The 16,674-nt window shown below is 42.3% G+C and overlaps 1 protein-coding gene across 3 annotated transcripts; it reads right to left on the reverse strand.

The window, feature by feature from the left end:
- Window positions 1-1,647: 1,647 nt before the first annotated feature.
- tab1 (TGF-beta activated kinase 1/MAP3K7 binding protein 1) lies at window positions 1,648-15,962 on the reverse strand. Of its 3 annotated transcripts, none has more exons than XM_083906363.1 (11): window positions 15,916-15,962; window positions 14,382-14,512; window positions 13,898-14,051; window positions 13,246-13,341; window positions 12,574-12,682; window positions 8,941-9,057; window positions 8,054-8,165; window positions 6,646-6,790; window positions 6,191-6,404; window positions 4,890-5,043; window positions 1,648-2,118 (listed from the first exon to the last, which is right to left on the reverse strand). In XM_083906363.1, the coding sequence occupies exons 1-11, from the start codon at window positions 15,946-15,948 to the stop codon at window positions 1,890-1,892; spliced, it is 1,494 nt and encodes a 497-aa protein (XP_083762489.1). In that variant the 5' UTR covers window positions 15,949-15,962; the 3' UTR covers window positions 1,648-1,889. The 3 variants fall into 3 exon arrangements, with proteins under 3 accessions (XP_083762489.1, XP_083762488.1, XP_083762487.1); XM_083906362.1 differs by having other exon boundaries at window positions 1,648-2,115; window positions 12,574-12,694; XM_083906361.1 differs by having other exon boundaries at window positions 12,574-12,694.
- Window positions 15,963-16,674: the final 712 nt, after the last annotated feature.

Here is a 16,674-nt window from a genome sequence, read left to right on the forward strand (position 1 = left end):
TCGCCAGTGGACATGAGGTAATTTCTGAAATATGGCACCCTCACACTCCGGAGAGAGGGGATTCTCGCTGTGAAAAGCAAGAGCATGACACTGCGAGGACATAATATGTCTGAGCTGAGCGTGTCATGAGGAAGTTTTAATATTATTAAAACTTCCTCATGACACGCTCAGCCACGTGGACATGAGCTGTTTGGAAGGCAAATAGGTTGTTTGTTTTTCCCCCAAGGACAGGACGAGGCCTCCGCACCTTTAGTAAAATTTAAGTGAGTCACTTATTGGGTCATTGAAAATGGGTCAAGTCAACAGACTGCATATAAAAGTAGACGGACGTAGTCTTTTTGAAAACTAATTCCAGTGAAAACTTGACCAGCGCCTAGTCAAAACTTCACGTCGCGTACAACCAGGACGATATGGCGCTAGCCGTCAATACAGTGCCGTGCTTTATTGTCTATTTTCGTCTAAACGGGAAGAATTTATACGACGGACATCATATTGGATTGAGACCATGAACCCTGTCAGGAAAATAATAATAATGGGAAAGTAAATGGAGTTCTGTTTGCGACCAGCAGAGGCGCTATCTGGTGACATCTGAAGGCCCACGTATTCTCAACAAAAAAAATGGAGCAATACCACCGGAAATTGTGGGGGCGGTATAGCGTCAACGACGATTTGATGATTTCGGATCAAGCACAAAAAGATAACCTCTTCGATCCGAGTATCGCGCAAAGGTCCGTACCAACGGGAAAGACACGCAGATGTATGTAGGGTAGGGATGGAAATAAGATTCGGGACGGACGTAAAACAAACGAAATGAGCCTTTGGACCTAAATTTCAAACTGGAAGTTGGTCGTATTGTCATTACAATTTGGCGGGCGATGATTCTTGACTAATCTTTGACCCATTTCGCCCATTTAGCTTAGCAAAAAAAAACGGTTTGTGGACAAAACAAGGCATTCGAGAACATCGTCATTTCCAGGTTTGACAAACACTGATCTGACTTTTTTGCTGACATTTTACGGACCAAACCAATAATTGACCGATTAATTGATTATGAAAATAATCGTGAGTTGCAGCTTTAGTCAAGTCCACAGAGTACAAAATATTGCCGTACCAACGCGAAAGACACGCAGAGGTATGTTGGGTAGTGATGGAAACGACACTCCCGGGACGGACGTAAAACAAACCAAAATACCGGAGTTTAAATGAGCCTTTGGACCTCAATTTCAAACTGGAAAGTTGAGATTCTTGACTAACCACTTACCCATTTCGCCCGCTTAGCTTAGCTTAGCAAAAAAAAACCCTAAGGCATGCCAAGTTAGAGTGGATTTTGCCGCCAAAAGGCGACGGCATAAATACTCAGCATTCCCCCCCGTACAGTGGAATGTCTCTTAATGTGAACAAAACAAATGACAGGGTGCTTTAAGAAAAAATACCTGTCACTGAGTCTAGACTCTTAGATGACCACCTGTCACCACAGTAGACGTCAAAAACCAGTCTTAGTTTAGTCAAAAATGTTGAGTCATTTTAAGCGATATATTTCATAACATATAAAAAATACTTTCAAAGACATTATTTTATCCCGTTACATGGCCTTACAGGACGTCATTTTTCCTCACCTCTACAAATCGTTAATCTTGATGAGATTCCTACATTTATATATATATATATATATGTATATTTTTTACATGTGACAGAAAAAGGGGCTACAGTCAGGATTACATATATATTCACAACCACCAGCATTTATTACAGAAGATCATTTTCGTGGCCAAGTAGCCACGTCCGTCCCCACGTGTCCTTTGGGTCACTAAGCTCTCGTTATGATACATTAAAAGCCCCCGACCACCTCTTAGAGTCTCTGTTCCCATCACAGTTCCACATCCTCCCTATCACTGGGGTCCCAGTCCTCCTCCCTGGGTGCTCTGGCCGTCGCAGTGGTCACCGCCCCACAGCTGGTAAAACTGAGTGAAGTCCACGTAGGGCGGAACTCTGCCCGTCTCGTCGGGCTGCGCCGCCTGACTGCCTCTCTGGCGGAACAGGCTTCCGTCTCCCGAGCTGGAGCTGGAGCTCTGCGTCTGGGTGTTGGTGGACTGCAGCGTCGCCGTCGGGCTCTGGCTGCTAGAGTAGAGGGTGGAGGGGGAGGAGGAGAAGGGCGGGTGGAGGGGGAGGGCGGAGGGCGGGGAGGACACGGGCATGAGGGTCGGAATCGACGGGCAGACGCCCACGTCCCGGGCGGACAGGCAAAGGAGAGAGGCGGAGAGGGGGGGAGGACGCGGAGGAGCCGGGGTGGTGGTGGAAAGGGAGAAGAGGGAGGTGGAGACGGAGAGAGGAGGAAGAAGAGGGGAAGAAGGGAGTTCAATGACGGGCTGCGGGATGTCACCGGAGCTTAGACAGGAAGCAGGCTGATACATGCTAAAGGAAGACAGCGTATAGGACACGGGACGGATATTGGGGAGGGGGGGGGGACCATGAGGAAGAGAAATGACGATTTGAGTTCTGACAGTGAGTGACAGACAGAAACAGAGCGACAAGAGTCCTTCAGGAAGACGACGAGAGAGTGGAAAGTAATCCTTTGCCGACTGAGTGAAATGTGCACAACTCTGCAGCTACGTTGAAATGACGCCACGTTAGGCTAGCTTGCGCAGTCATATTACGATCACACCACAGCGGTTTACGTCGACTGTGGGCTGTGTGTAAACTAGTGCTGGGCACTAGGTCAACGCACGTTAACGCATGCCGCGTTACCATTTAGCTCCGTTAGCTGCATTAGCTTGTTGAGCGACGCTTATCTGCCTACAGTCGAACTGGAGCGGTCTGTTTATGAAACGAAAAGAGCAGCGCTTACAAATAAACCAGCGTACCTGTGCACTGCGTATGTGTGCCTCTGTTTTTAAAGTTTAGCGTTACTTTAGAGACTCATTTTAACAATAGGGAGTCACGTAAAGATGACGTCACACGCGTTTTTTTCCGGTCAGGGAAACGCATCATGCATTAACGCAGCACTAGTGTAAACACAAACGTTGAATTAATTTTAGTAATGCATGAATGACCACGATAGAAAGGGGAAAAGAAAATCAGGAAGCGCCAAACTACTACAAAAGCACTACTCGCGCTGCCGTAACATGAAATAAATGGACTTAGGCTGATAACCGATGCTAATATCTATGTAAACTATCATTCAAAAGTTGGGGTTCCCTGAGAAATGTCCTTATTACAACAATACAACATTAAATTATACATTGCTAATGTGGTAAACGACTATTCTAGCTGCAAACGTCTGGTTTTTAATGGAATATGTACATAGGTGTATAGAGGCCCATTTCCAGTGTTCTAATGGTACGTTGTGTTTGCTAATGGCGCTAGAAGGCTATTGGATGATTAGAAGACCCTTGTGCAATGATGTTAGCACAGCTGAAAACAGTTTTGCTGGTTCTTTGACAAAATAAAAATCATTATTTCTAATCTTGTCAATGTCTTGACTATATTTTCTATTCATTTTGCAACTCTTTTGATGAATAAAAGTGTGACTTTTAATGGAAAACACAAACAAATTGTATAGGTGAGCCCAAACTTTTCAACGGTAGTGTACATATTTCCCTGCATTTAGCTTCTTTTCCGCAGTGAAACTGACATAGTATTTCGGAGAGGGCGCTAGCATAAATGTCAAGAAGAAGAACGATGCGTTTACGTGTGTTCAGACCCGTCCACATAACGTAACTGGATCACTTAGGAAAAGCATTTGAATGCCATGACAGAACGGGGTCATGGACTCCCCTCGCCGTGACCACACCCTTCCTCCGAATAAAATAACGTGGTTGAGGTCAGGTGTAACGTTTCACGACAACCTGTGCTGTGACGCGCCGTAGCACAACAACAGGAAAATGGGGCTAGTTATTCTTTTCTTTTACGTAAAAGGACGCAGCTGTCATTACATCTCTGTATATGGATATGATACTAGCTAGCTAGCTACTGTGCTAAAGGGGAAAATTCGATACTGACACACTTTTCCAGCTGTCCTAGATCAATTGTGCCGAGTCAATACGGTGAAATTAATCCACAGTTTGTGTGTGTCGAACAATGGGGAAGCAAAGCAAAGTTCACAGAGGAGGAAGTGAAAAATCAAATAAACAAAATAAAACAAATAGCAAGCGTGGAATGGGAGCAGCTAGCTAAAATACCCCCAACAATTAGCTTATCAGTAAGGGAGGAAAGAGGCATGTACACTATATGGACAAAAGTATATGTTATCAAATACATGTACGGTACTTTAACATGGGATTGGTCCCACTTTTGCAGCTTCCACAAGACTTTATTTTAAGATTTTAAAGTGTTTTTAATGGAAATTTGTGTTTAAAGGTGCCATATGTAAGAATGTGGCCAAAAACGGTTACTACATTCAAATTACAGAGGTCTTTTAGGTTTTGTTTTCAGACGCAACTGAAAACAAAAACCTCGGCAGCTGAGACTCTACTGACTGCAATGATTGGTAGACAGGGCTAGGTGGCGCCACATGCCAAAACATGATTTGCAGTCTGCAAAATATTTATTTTTATGCAAATATTTTGGCTGTACTGTTGTTGTTGGCGAGTTCAGTTTGTTATATGAACATTATTCCTGAGTCTCTGTGACATATTAGGAGGATTTTATGGCCAGTTGATTTAGATTTATTACATAATGCACCTTTAATTCATTCTGAAGAGCATCTATGAGGTCAAATACTTTAGTCCATATAGTGTATGTTGGACAGAGGGGAGAGCACGGACGAGTGAAAATGTTCAAGTTGACGACGATGTGTGCACAATGGCATGAGCGTGAAAGTCCAGAACAAACTGAAGAACCGAAGTAAAAGGTGGGAGGAGGAAAAACAAAAACAAACAAATCAGACTCACCCCGGCGTGGGAGTGCCTTCCTCTAAGGTGGAGGCAGTGTTGGTCCCGTTGGTGAGCGTACCTTGGGAGGGCATGACCAGCGAGAGGGTGACGCTGGTTTTACTGGTGCTCTGGCTGTTGGAGTACGGCACAGACACCGGGTAGATACGACCACCTGAGAGGAGAACATGTCATTTATAAAAAGGTATAAAATTAGAAATCACAGCACTCTTGTATTTCCTCTCTCTACAGTATACGTTTAACTGAACTTCATCGGAAATTTTACTATAAATAAGTAAAATTTACTATAACTATAAATGTCAAACCCCTGATTTTCTCAAATAAAAATGACAATTTCACTCAGAATTCAAAGCTTTTATTCTGAAAAGTAAAAGAGGACCTCTTAACTTAGATCTTGCCATGATATCGTATCGTGACTTAGATATTGTGAGGATATTGTATCATGACTTAGATATCACGACGATATCGTATCGTGACTTAGATATCGCAATTATATCGTATCGTGACTTAGATATCGCAATGATATCGTATCGTGACTTGGATATCGCGATGATATCATATCGTGATTTAGATATCAGGACAATATCGTATCTTTACTTAGATATTGTGATGATATCGTATTGCGACTTAGATATCGTGGCGATATCATATCGTGACTTAGATATCGTGGCGATATCGTATCGTGACTTGATATCGTAACTTAGATATAGTAATGATATCGTATCGTGACTTGGACATCGTGACGATATCGCATTGTGACTTAGATATCGTGATGATATCATTGTGACTTAGATATCGTATCATGACTTAGATATCGTGATGATAGCGTATTATGACTTAGATATCGTAATGATATTGTATCGCGACTTAGATAGTGAGATGATAGTGACTTAGATATCACAATGATATCGTATCCTGACTTAGATCGAGATGATATGGTATCGTGACTTAAATATCGTGATATCTTATTGTGACTTAAATACCGTGATGATATCGTATCGTGACTTAGATATCACACGATGATATCGTATATATCATGATGATACCGCATTGTGACTTAGATATCGTGATGATATCGCATTGTGGCTTAGATATTGCGATATCTTATCGTGACTTAGATATCACGATGATATCGTATATATCATGATGATAACGCATTGTGACTTAGATATCGTGATGATATCGTATTATGGCTTAGATATCGCGATGATATCTTATCGTGACTTAAATATCACGATATCGTATATATCCTGATGATATCGTATCGTGACTTAGATATATTGTGTGATGCGTGATCTTACCCTGTGTGGGCGTGAGCGCTCCGTCAGCCAGCGGGTAGTTGAGCGTGCGGATGAGCAGAGTCATGTCCTCGTGCCGGGAACAGTAGGTCGCCCTCTGACGGCCGGACACGTAGACGTCGTGGTGCAGCCTCTTGACGCGCTCCACCACCGACTGAGCCACCGCCTCCAGGCTGGTCTGCAGGGCCAGCTCTGCCGCTACCATGGCAACGATTTCCTACAGTGACAGAAGAGGAGAGCCAGAGGAAAAGCTACATTACCGATGTCAGCGGGCGAGAAGAAGAAACCCCTGCACTTGTATAGTGATATCATGGACCGTGTATATATATATATATATATATGATTCCCACCCATATATATATTGTTTTTTTTGCCTCATGTGGAAAAGAAAAAAGAAAAAATCTGAAGAATGAGTGCTGGGAATGCGGTTGGGCTGCCCTGGACGAATGTGGGCTAACCTGATTGGCCTGTTCGGGGCCGTGGGCGGACTCCAGGGCATTGATGAGACCTTCTGACATGAGCAGCAGGAAGCCCGACACGCTGTCCAAAGACTGGCTGCCGTGAATCTCCGGCTCCGCGATGATTGGTTTGGCCTTGGCCGCGCTGACGGTGGAGGAAGACAAGACGAGACGATTAGATGAGGAGATAAACGAGATAAACATCACCTGACTCATGGATCTGAAGAATTTCCTGCACTCTCTTTGACGGCGTCGAGGATGAAATTGTATATATTCTGCAGTATTGTGTTTCATTAAGCGTCGTCATACGAGGAATAACTATTAGATATACGAGATGGATTCACTTGGCTTAAACAACAGACAGGAAATGAAGACATTGGAGAGAAGGCAGTGGGGGGGGGGGGGGGGGTGGCGGTTCCTAGGATTTCATGAGACTCAGCTGTGGTTAATGTGAGAGCTGGAACAGAGTCACATCTGATATTATGGCCTGCATTCATTGTCCCTGGGCGCACACACACACACAGGTCTAGAGAGATTTGTAATAAATGTGTTTCATTAGCTGCCCCTGAAACACTGCTCTTAAAGCTGCAGTATGTAAGAGCGCTCGGCTGAACAGACAGAACACTTGATTGTTGAGTTTCGTCAACGGTGCGTTCCATTTACATCGGGAGTCGGGGGTTGGAACTAAGAAAAACGGATGCAAATCTATCTCGGGTCAAGCCACGCAGATTTTGTACACAGTTGCAGTGTAGCAACATGTCCACTAGGGGTGGGGGGGTGGGGTGGGCGAAATAATCGATACAGCGGAATATCGCGATATTTTGCGTGCCGATTTTATGATATGATATCGTATCGTGACTGAGACATCTTGATGATATCGTATCGTGACTTAGACATCGTGATGATATCTTTTCGTGACTTAGATATCGTGATGATATCGTATTGTGACTTTGACATTGTAATGACATCGTATCGTGACTTGGACCTTGCGACGATATCCTATCGTAACTTAGATATCATGGCCATAACGTGACTTTGATATCGCAATGATATTGTATCATGACTCAGATATCGTGACTTGAACATCGTGACGATATCCTATCATGACTTAGGTATCGTGACTTGGATATCGCAAATGATATCGTATCATGACTTAGATATCGTGACTTAGATATTGTGATGATATTATATCGTGACTTAGATATCGTGACGATATCATAGATATCGTGATATCGCATCGTGACTTAGATATCGTGACGGTATCATACCGCCGGTGATTCCCACCTCTAAGCCCTTAGTCGTACGTCAAATAAAACAAAGCAAAATTAACAATAACATAGAGGAGGAGGAGTTTCAGGTATTGGGGGAGTGGCTGTATGACGCTTATTTGCGTGAACTGTGGCGTCACCTGAGCAGGTCGATTTCACTGTAGTTGAACTTGACCCGGTAGTCCCCGAGTCTCCTGGTGCTACTCTGTGCCGCGACCTGCCCCGCCTGCCTCACACGAGCCGAATCCACACCTGGAAGAGATAGGGGGGGATGAAACATCATAAAGCGAACAGACCAAACCATCTACAGAGGAAGACGACAGCGAAGATAAGCGACGGAAAAACGCCACTTCCATGTGGATAGCATGCATATGATATCATTAGAAAATAAATGTTTTGGTGTGGGCAGAGTGACGGGGTAGAGGGGAAGACGAGTGCAATAAGTAGAAGAAGGAAGGGGGTGGGGGTGGGTGGATGAAAATATGGGGGGGGGTGGGTCACCTTGTGCTCGGTTAATGGAATTTCATTTCATTTAAATCATTCAGACGGAGAGAGAGAGAGGGCCTGGAAAACCCAAACTGGCGCAGCATCAAGTTTGCTAGAAAAATCAATGCGGCCAATTCCACTTTCTATTTATTGCGGGGGGGGGGGCAAATCACAATGTATGTATTTTCTGCTGCGTACCCCACCCTTCATTACTGGACCATTAGCTCACACTGGCTATTTACCGTGGACAAATCACCCAAAGAGAGAGAGAGGGAGTCTGTGGCAGCTAATCTGCACTAATGGTCGTCTCTCTCTGCTGCCAGGTATAAGGTGTGTGTCTAAATATACTTAAATTTGTCCACTTTAATAAATGGATTTGTACCGGTGTGTATTTATTAGTTAGATTTAAGGTTGCGCATTGGCAAGAATCTGGTCGCTAACAGGAGCTTTGTGCTCTCGGTTACCTTTAAAAAAAATAACGTTTTAATACATAATGAATCGATATTCGTCACTCTTTATAAACCACGGATCTGCGTCTCACCCAGGGCGGCGAGTCTCTGCAGCTCGTCCTCGTTGTCGGTGCTGTGCGGTCGCCCGATCTGGAGAACCTGGTTCTGGCCGTCGCTGCTGGACTTGCACAGCAGCACCCGGTTGGTGCCTGCACAGGAAACAGGAAACAGGAAATGAGAGCATAAGAGCTCAAAAAGGTGTCCATGGGTTTATTTCAAATACATATAAATAAAGAAAAGAAAAAAACATATATACAAGCAAAAATATATAACTTTGATAGGATAAATGTGAAAATAACAAAATTGTTCTTACAGTTTTTGTGCCTTTTAAACTTTTTTTCAAAATAAAAGACTCTGAATTCCGAATGTATTTTGTATTTGTGAAAATAAGCAAATAATGTCATGTATTTTTTTTTATCATTATTATTAATATTATTATAAGTAGTAGTATTATCTGTTTTTTGAATTCATCTACAGGGCCGGATATAAATGCTGGGAGGCCAGTTTTGGCCCCCAGGCCACCAGTTGCTGACCACTGGTTTAAGGAGTTGTACGGTCCTTAATCTGGGGATAATAAGCATCATTATTATAATTATTATTATTATTATTATTATGACAAGAACTAATGACGCTATCAAACAGCCAAAGTGTCTTCCTGTAAAATTCTACTGACATTTTATTGTGAAAAGACGCAAAACGTAGGACTTAAACAGCCATAAACAGCTGTTCAACGATGTCACCTCAGTGATACGTTTAAAAGCCAAATTGGTCCTGATAACCACAGGAAGACACACACGCACATGCTAACGCTAACACACGCACACACACACATATGAAATTATGGCTTGTACGACCTTCACTGTCAAATCCATTTCACATCAGCGCTCGGCTTGCCAGGGCTTTTTTTTTTCTTTCCCAGAGCACACTGATGTTTAAACCTCTATGGGATTCATGTTCTGTCAACTTTGAACTCTTGACCCCCCCCCCCGCCCCCTACAGAGTGTAGAGAACAGTCCCACTTTCTACCTCTATTACTAATTGCTATACACCCCCCCCCCCCCCCCCAACCCTGTTTTATCTCCAGGTCCACGTCCTTGGAAATGAAAAGAAAGGGTGAAGGGAGGATATTTGACCAAAACACTACCTCACATATAGAGCGTGTGGATATAAAAATAATAAATATATATCCAAATGTTCTTGTTTTAAAAGTGCCATATGTAAGAATGTGGCCAAAAACGGTTACTACATTCAAATTCAAAACACCGAGGTCTTTTAGGTTTCGTTTTTTGACGTGACTGGCAACCCGTGGTTGCTCGGCAGCTGAGACTCTACTGACTGCAATGATTGGTAGACGGCGCGGTAGGTGGCGCCACATGCCAAAAACATGATTTCAAAACATAAACGTGATTTGCAGTCTGCAAAATATATTTGTACCACCTACCGCCGTCTACCAATAATTGCAGTCAGTAGAGTCTCAGCTGCCGAGCAGCCACGGGTTGCCAGATACGTCGGAAAACCAAACCTAAAAGACCTCTGTATTTTGAATTTGAATGTAGTAACCGTTTTTGGCCACATTCTTACATATGGTGCCTTTAACACAACCTAAGGAGCACAATTAAGCACAGTTAAGTTGTTACTGGTAAATACAGCTAAAAGTAAGCTATAATATCTTGATTTTAGGGCAAATATAAAGGTTCTTTTTACTTGCCTGTGAACGTTTCTTATCTACAGCAGCTGCGGTCCGGTCAACTTTGATGATTCCTAAGAAGCGATGCCTAAAAATGACTGACTGTGACTCCTCCGGGGGGCGTTTTCTGTCTCCCACGCTCTTATTTTGATGTTCCTCATTTTGAATTGTCCTAGAGGCGAAGGCTGTCGTGTGAAATTCTAAATGACGGATGCATTTTTTGTTTTTCCATTTCAAGTGGGAACATGGAACATAATATACACAGTAACTGTGTTTATGTGGGATTAACAGGGTGAATGTGGTATTTTATGTCATTAAAGCAGAACTACGCAGGATTTTGACCCTAATTTTAGAGCTGGAAATCATGATTATTTTTATTATCGATTAATCAAGTAATCGTTTGGTCCAAAAAATGGCCAAAAAATGCTGAAAAACGTCGATCGGTGTTCGTCAAACCTGGAAATGACAATGTTCTCGGGTTATTTGGAGCATAGGAACCCGAAAATATTCACACTTAAGAAGCAAAATTTTGTTTTAATCCTGAAAAAAAGCTTCAAACTGATTAGTTCAGTAAAAAGTAAAGTTTACTACTCAAAAAAGTATGCATGGATATTTAAATGCCTTCATCTTTCTTTCCTCTGGAAGTGATTCTGCAGGAATTAGCGTTAGCTGCCAAAAAAACAAAACAATGAAACAACGAAATGAGCGGGCTGATCGCCAACGCTGCACCTGTTTTTGGTCTGGGAACGCAGTAATATATGCATAGCACACGTTACACTCGGCGCGAGTCATCGCACCGCTAACGCCCTGCAGCTAGCTAGGGAGGGTAAAAAAAAAAACAATGACTAACGCTGTTACGGTTTGTTTTGAATCGAGACGAGACTCAAACATCTGTCTCTGGAAACCTCAGAAAACAGGACTTTCTGCATAAAAGGGCGGGGGGGGGGGGAGGGAGGGGTGTAAAACATGTGTTTTCTGGTGAGGGCATTTCGTCGTGTGTGTGGTTTAGGCTCAACATCTGAACCATGGCTAATCGTCATTTTGTGGTAACGTCTGGCAAAATAACGAAAAGATTATAGTGCAAAATATTTTTTATTTCACTTGTATTGAGCTGAATAAAACTGTCCAGACGCAGTCATTCCAACAATCCTCCTGATTTTAGGCTGATTTGAACAGATTATCTTTTTCGCCAAATTATCCTGTAGCGTGAGGGTGCTAACGGACGCAATTTTAACGTCATCAAACGCATCAGAGTCTAATAGTGCTGGGCACGTTGATGTGTTAATGGCGCATTAAAGCATTAGTTTCCGTGACGACTGACTGGAAAAAGACGTGTGCGACGTCATGTTTACATGACCGCCCGATTGTTAAAATGAGTGAGAATTCTGGGTTTAAAGTCAGAATTCGGAGTTTAAAGTCAGAATTCTGAGAATAAAGTCAGAATTTGGAGTTTAAAAGTCAGAATTCTGAGAATAAAGTCAGAATTCGGAGTTTAAAGTCAGAATTCTGAGAATAAAGTCAGACTTCTGAGAATAAAGTCAGAATTCTAAGTTTAAAAATCAGAATTCCGAGTTTTAAAATTAGAATTCTGAGAATAAAGTCAGAATTCAGAGGATAAAGTCAGAATTTTGAGTTTAAAGTGAGGATTTTGAGAATAAAGTCAGAATTCTGAGTTTTAAAGTCAGAATCCTGAGTTTTAAAGTCAGAATTAAGTTTAAAGACAGAATTCTGACTTTAAACTCCGTTTTAAAGTCAGAATTCTGAGTTTAATTCTAAGTTTAAAGTCAGAATTCTAAGAATAAAGTCAATATTGAGTTTAAAGACAGAATTCCTCTTCCGTAAAAGCAAGTACTGAAGTGACCACAACTATTTTGGAGCAAACCACTTAAAATAGGGAGCTTAGGCTGAGGAAGTGTCACGTCAATCTCATTATTAACTGGGTAGATTTGACTCTGAACTCTGGTGTGTGTTTTCATACCCAGATTAGCAATGTAGAGCTTGTTGTTGAGGATGAGCGCCACCGCAGCCGTGGCTCCTCCCGACACCTCCTGCTCCAGCTCCTTCAGCCGCTCCTGCACCTTCTGGTTCTGGGGAGAAAGCTGGTGGAATGACACATTCTGAGCAGGCCCGGAAGTTGAGGAAAAGACAACGGGAGGAGAGAAAGTGGGAGTAAGGTGAGTAAGATTAGTCGGTGGATGAGGAGGACGGAGGAGGAGACTCAATTGGAGCGCGGAAAAAGGAAACGAGAGGAAAGATAAAAGAGGAAATGTGAAAGAATAGAGCAACAAAACCAGAGAAAGTGTGCAAAGAGAGGGGAAAACGTGTTCCTAATGAATGCTGCATAGAGAGCGGTTTGTTTTTGGCAGAGCGCCACGATATCAACGCTAGAAAACACTCGGGAGGGAAAAGGATGGAGGGAGGAGGAGGAGAGAAAGAAGAGAGCTGGATCCAACCGAGAGAAGCTTATCTAATGGAACCATATGAACCACTTTGCATGTAACACGCCCGTTCTCCAGTGGTTAAGAATTAGCCCAGGGCGATGCCCAAATCTAACGGTTGCTATGGAAACCAACGGCGAAATCCCAAGTCTTCATTTTCAGCTAAAATTGAGCACGTGTGTGTGTGTGTGTGTGTGTTTGTGTGTGTTTACCTCATTGTGCGGCAGGACGTAGTTGGACAGGTGAGCCTTTTCCGCCAGAGCGTCGTCAATCGTCTCAAAGTAGCTTTTCTCCACCACGTCGAAGGCCTGCGACGACAACGATAGCACGCGTTAGCGCTAATGCTAGTCACTGATTTAAAATGTCATGTTTACATGACCCCCCCGATTGTTAAAATGAGTGAGAATTCTGAGTTTAAAGTCAGAATTTGGAGTTTAAAGTCAGAATTCTGGGTTTTAAAGTCAGAATTCTGAGAATAAAGTCAGAATTGGGAGTTTAAAGTCAGAATTCTGAGAATAAAGTCAGTATTTGTGGTTTAAAGTCAGAATTCGGAGAATAGCCAGAATTCTGAGAATAGCCAGAATTCTGAGAATTAAGTCAGAATTCGGAGTTTTAAAGTCAGAATTTGGAGATTAAAATCAGAATTTGGAGTTTAAAGTCAGAATTCTGAAAATAAAGTCAGAATTCTGAGAATAAAGTCAGAATTGAGTTTAATACCAGAATTCTGACTTTAAACTCAGTTTTAATAGCACGCGTTAGCTAGTGCTAATGCTAGTTACTGATTTAAAATGCTGACGATGCGGTACCGATATCTAGACTTTCAGCTAGCACTGAATTACACAGGAATATAGAATAAACGCAGACCTGAGTAAGGATCCGACGGACGTCGTTGTCCGTGTGACTGGGTTTGAGCTGCCCCAGCAGCAGCTCAGCCGTCAGACACTGGGAGGCAAAGCTGGCCACCCGGTTGCCGTCGTAGCCGTTGAAGACGCCATACAGGAAACAGCCGTCCTCGCTTCTGATTGGTGGGGGGGAAAAAAACACAAGGAAGTTGTTTTTTTATATAGGTCACAGGAGAAAGTAACAGGATTAAGTAATTTAATTCAACCCCTTAATATACTGCCACTTGTACAGTATGCGTCATAATGAATGGAATGAACGTCTGCCGCTACCTGAGCTGTACTTGCAGCAACACGAAGGATAGGATTAGGATAATATATATTTCAGGTAGGTGAGCTACGCCACGTGGACTCAAGGGAGTCATTAATCACCTTCTTACGCAGGAAGACGGAAAAGAAAAACCGGTGATAAATGAGACGCAGCTGTTGATAATAAGTCACTGGCTCACCTGAACCTGAGGTGAGCGTCCTCGTTGGGGTGACCCTGGGTTCCTTTGCCGTCGGGGCTGTACACACAGTTGGGGGCTGTGCCGACCCCACACATCTGGCACAGTGGCAGGTCATCTGTCCAACTCTGATGCTGTCGTGGGTGAGAAACAATAACACGTGTGTGGTGATCTGCAGAGGTGCAGTTTGTGAGGCAGGCAAGGCAGGCAACTGCTTAGATGGGCCCCCTGAGAATTTTTGCTTAGGGCCCCTACAGACTCTAGAATCGCCTCTGCTGCCTATCTGGTAATAACCATAGAATAATTCACTACAAAGCTGCTTTCTTAACCTCTAATAGCAAGAGAATTCCATGTACTTTGAGATAATACACCACTTATCGATTGACCTCTGCTGCCACCCACTGGCTATATTCCACACTGCAGCCTAGGTGTCGATTCTGAATAGATACAAGCACTGGCAAGTAATAATCCATGACTAGTGCACAATTAATGTATTTATTAATTAATTTACATATGCTTGAAGTTCCACTATATCAACATAAATAAAAATTAAGACCATATTTAGTAATTAATTGTACATCCACATATAAATAATGCCAAAAAAAAGCATGAAGAATAAAGTAAAAGTATCAAAAATGACCACTGGGGTTATAATTTAAAGACAGGGCATCTCCACGGGTTGCGAGTGGCAACAAAAAACAGCCAAATTAATATAAAATCCCTTAAAGTATTAACATAAGCACAAATAACAATGTGACAGGAACAATTTAGGGGAAACAAAACACTAGGTGCCAGATAGGCCTCAGACAGGGACACAAAAATGCACAAATTTAATTGATTAACTCTAATATTTTGTTTTTTGTTAAGGAAAACAAATGTGTATCATCAAAATATGATGTCTCGGGTCACATTATAATGATACATGTTATCTTCATATGGCCCAAACTTGCAGTTATAACTTCTTCTTTTTTTGAGATAATGATGATTTATAAAGAATAAGTGCAGCATCTTGTTTTTTTAATTCAACGTTATGAATGTTTTGTTACATTCTTGCTTATAAACGAACATGAATATGGGCCTCGGAAGTGTTGAATTGTGGAGTTTTAATTTACAAACTTAATCATATGCAACCACAGTGTTTGTTTACTATGTGGCTAGTTAGCTAGCAAGTTAGACACTCACACTAACGCACACACGGCTCACACCAGGTGCCAAAGACACGCCGATCAGTGTAAAACGGGTGCTGATTACACTCTCCACTTCATTTTTCTTAAACAATTCTACTTCCTTTGAGAGACAGATCACTGATGAACCGCATCCCTTTGACAGAGCTAACTGCTAGCACTCCTATTGACAAGCTCCACCAAATTAGCATGCAGTGGCATCACAGAAGCGACACGAAACAATAAGTGAAAGACAATAAAACAAGGACGACAAACAAAGCGGAAGACGACGAAAACAACGCCACGCACCGCTTATTGTTTACTTATAACATAGCGTGTTTAGAAAAGTGATAAATTGTTGAGTTTTCACTTACGCTCTGCATTAAATTCCTGCGCTGGGCCGCCATGTTGGACGGGTGCTGCTGCGTTCACTGACTCATCGTAAAGTCCAGCGTCTTGTCCTGCTCTCTCACAGTTCGTTGTTACTCGGGTGGAATTAATGAGAATAACTAAATAATTAGGGAAGTAGCTTTAGCTATTATAAAAGCTGGCGTAATATTCTCGCGCTCCCGTCTAAACGTGTTATCTACTTTATATGTTCTGTGGCGTAGCTCTACAGATGATTCAAAGCGGTCAATGAAGTTTCCTACAGCACTTGAACGCAGCCTCCGTTTTGACTGAAACCGTACTTTTTTCACCGGAAATCGACAAATGTGTGTTCAATTAATTATTTAAGATATTTATAATATACGTTGCATACATATGAATTCACCAATATTCACAAACAGTAAATTAAAGAAAAATAACAACACTTCCGGTGTTTTGCTGCGCTGTCTTTACAGTGGATTTTCTTTGACAACACCGCCACCCTATGGATGTGTTGTGAACTACAATTACAAGCTGATAAAAAGTAATAGAATTTACTGCACACTTTTTATTGAAACAAGAAAACTTAAGAACAAAAACAAAACACACCAATTTTAACTTTATCAGTAGCTTCTTTATTTTTTTTTATTGGTTACAATCGAACACATCAAAAACATACATTTGTACACAATCCTATCGTTTGAATACCGTACCGTAACGTTTTGAAAAACATATATCACAGAACACCCACACGTCTACGCCTACAC

Source organism: Microchirus variegatus (genome assembly GCF_963457635.1).
Source record: "Microchirus variegatus genome assembly, chromosome: 19".
Lineage (NCBI taxonomy): Eukaryota > Metazoa > Chordata > Actinopteri > Pleuronectiformes > Soleidae > Microchirus > Microchirus variegatus.

Bases quoted from the DNA above. Each gene is read 5' to 3' on its own strand.
- tab1 (XM_083906361.1), bottom strand. From the start codon at position 15,948: ATGGCGGCCCAGCGCAGGAATTTAATGCAGAGC. The intron at 14,052-14,381 runs GTGAGCCAGTGA...CCCACCAATCAG, and splicing joins GACGCTCACCTCAGGTTCAG to AAGCGAGGACGGCTGTTTCC. The intron at 12,695-13,245 runs GTAAACACACAC...TCATTCCACCAG, and splicing joins ACGTCCTGCCGCACAATGAG to CTTTCTCCCCAGAACCAGAA.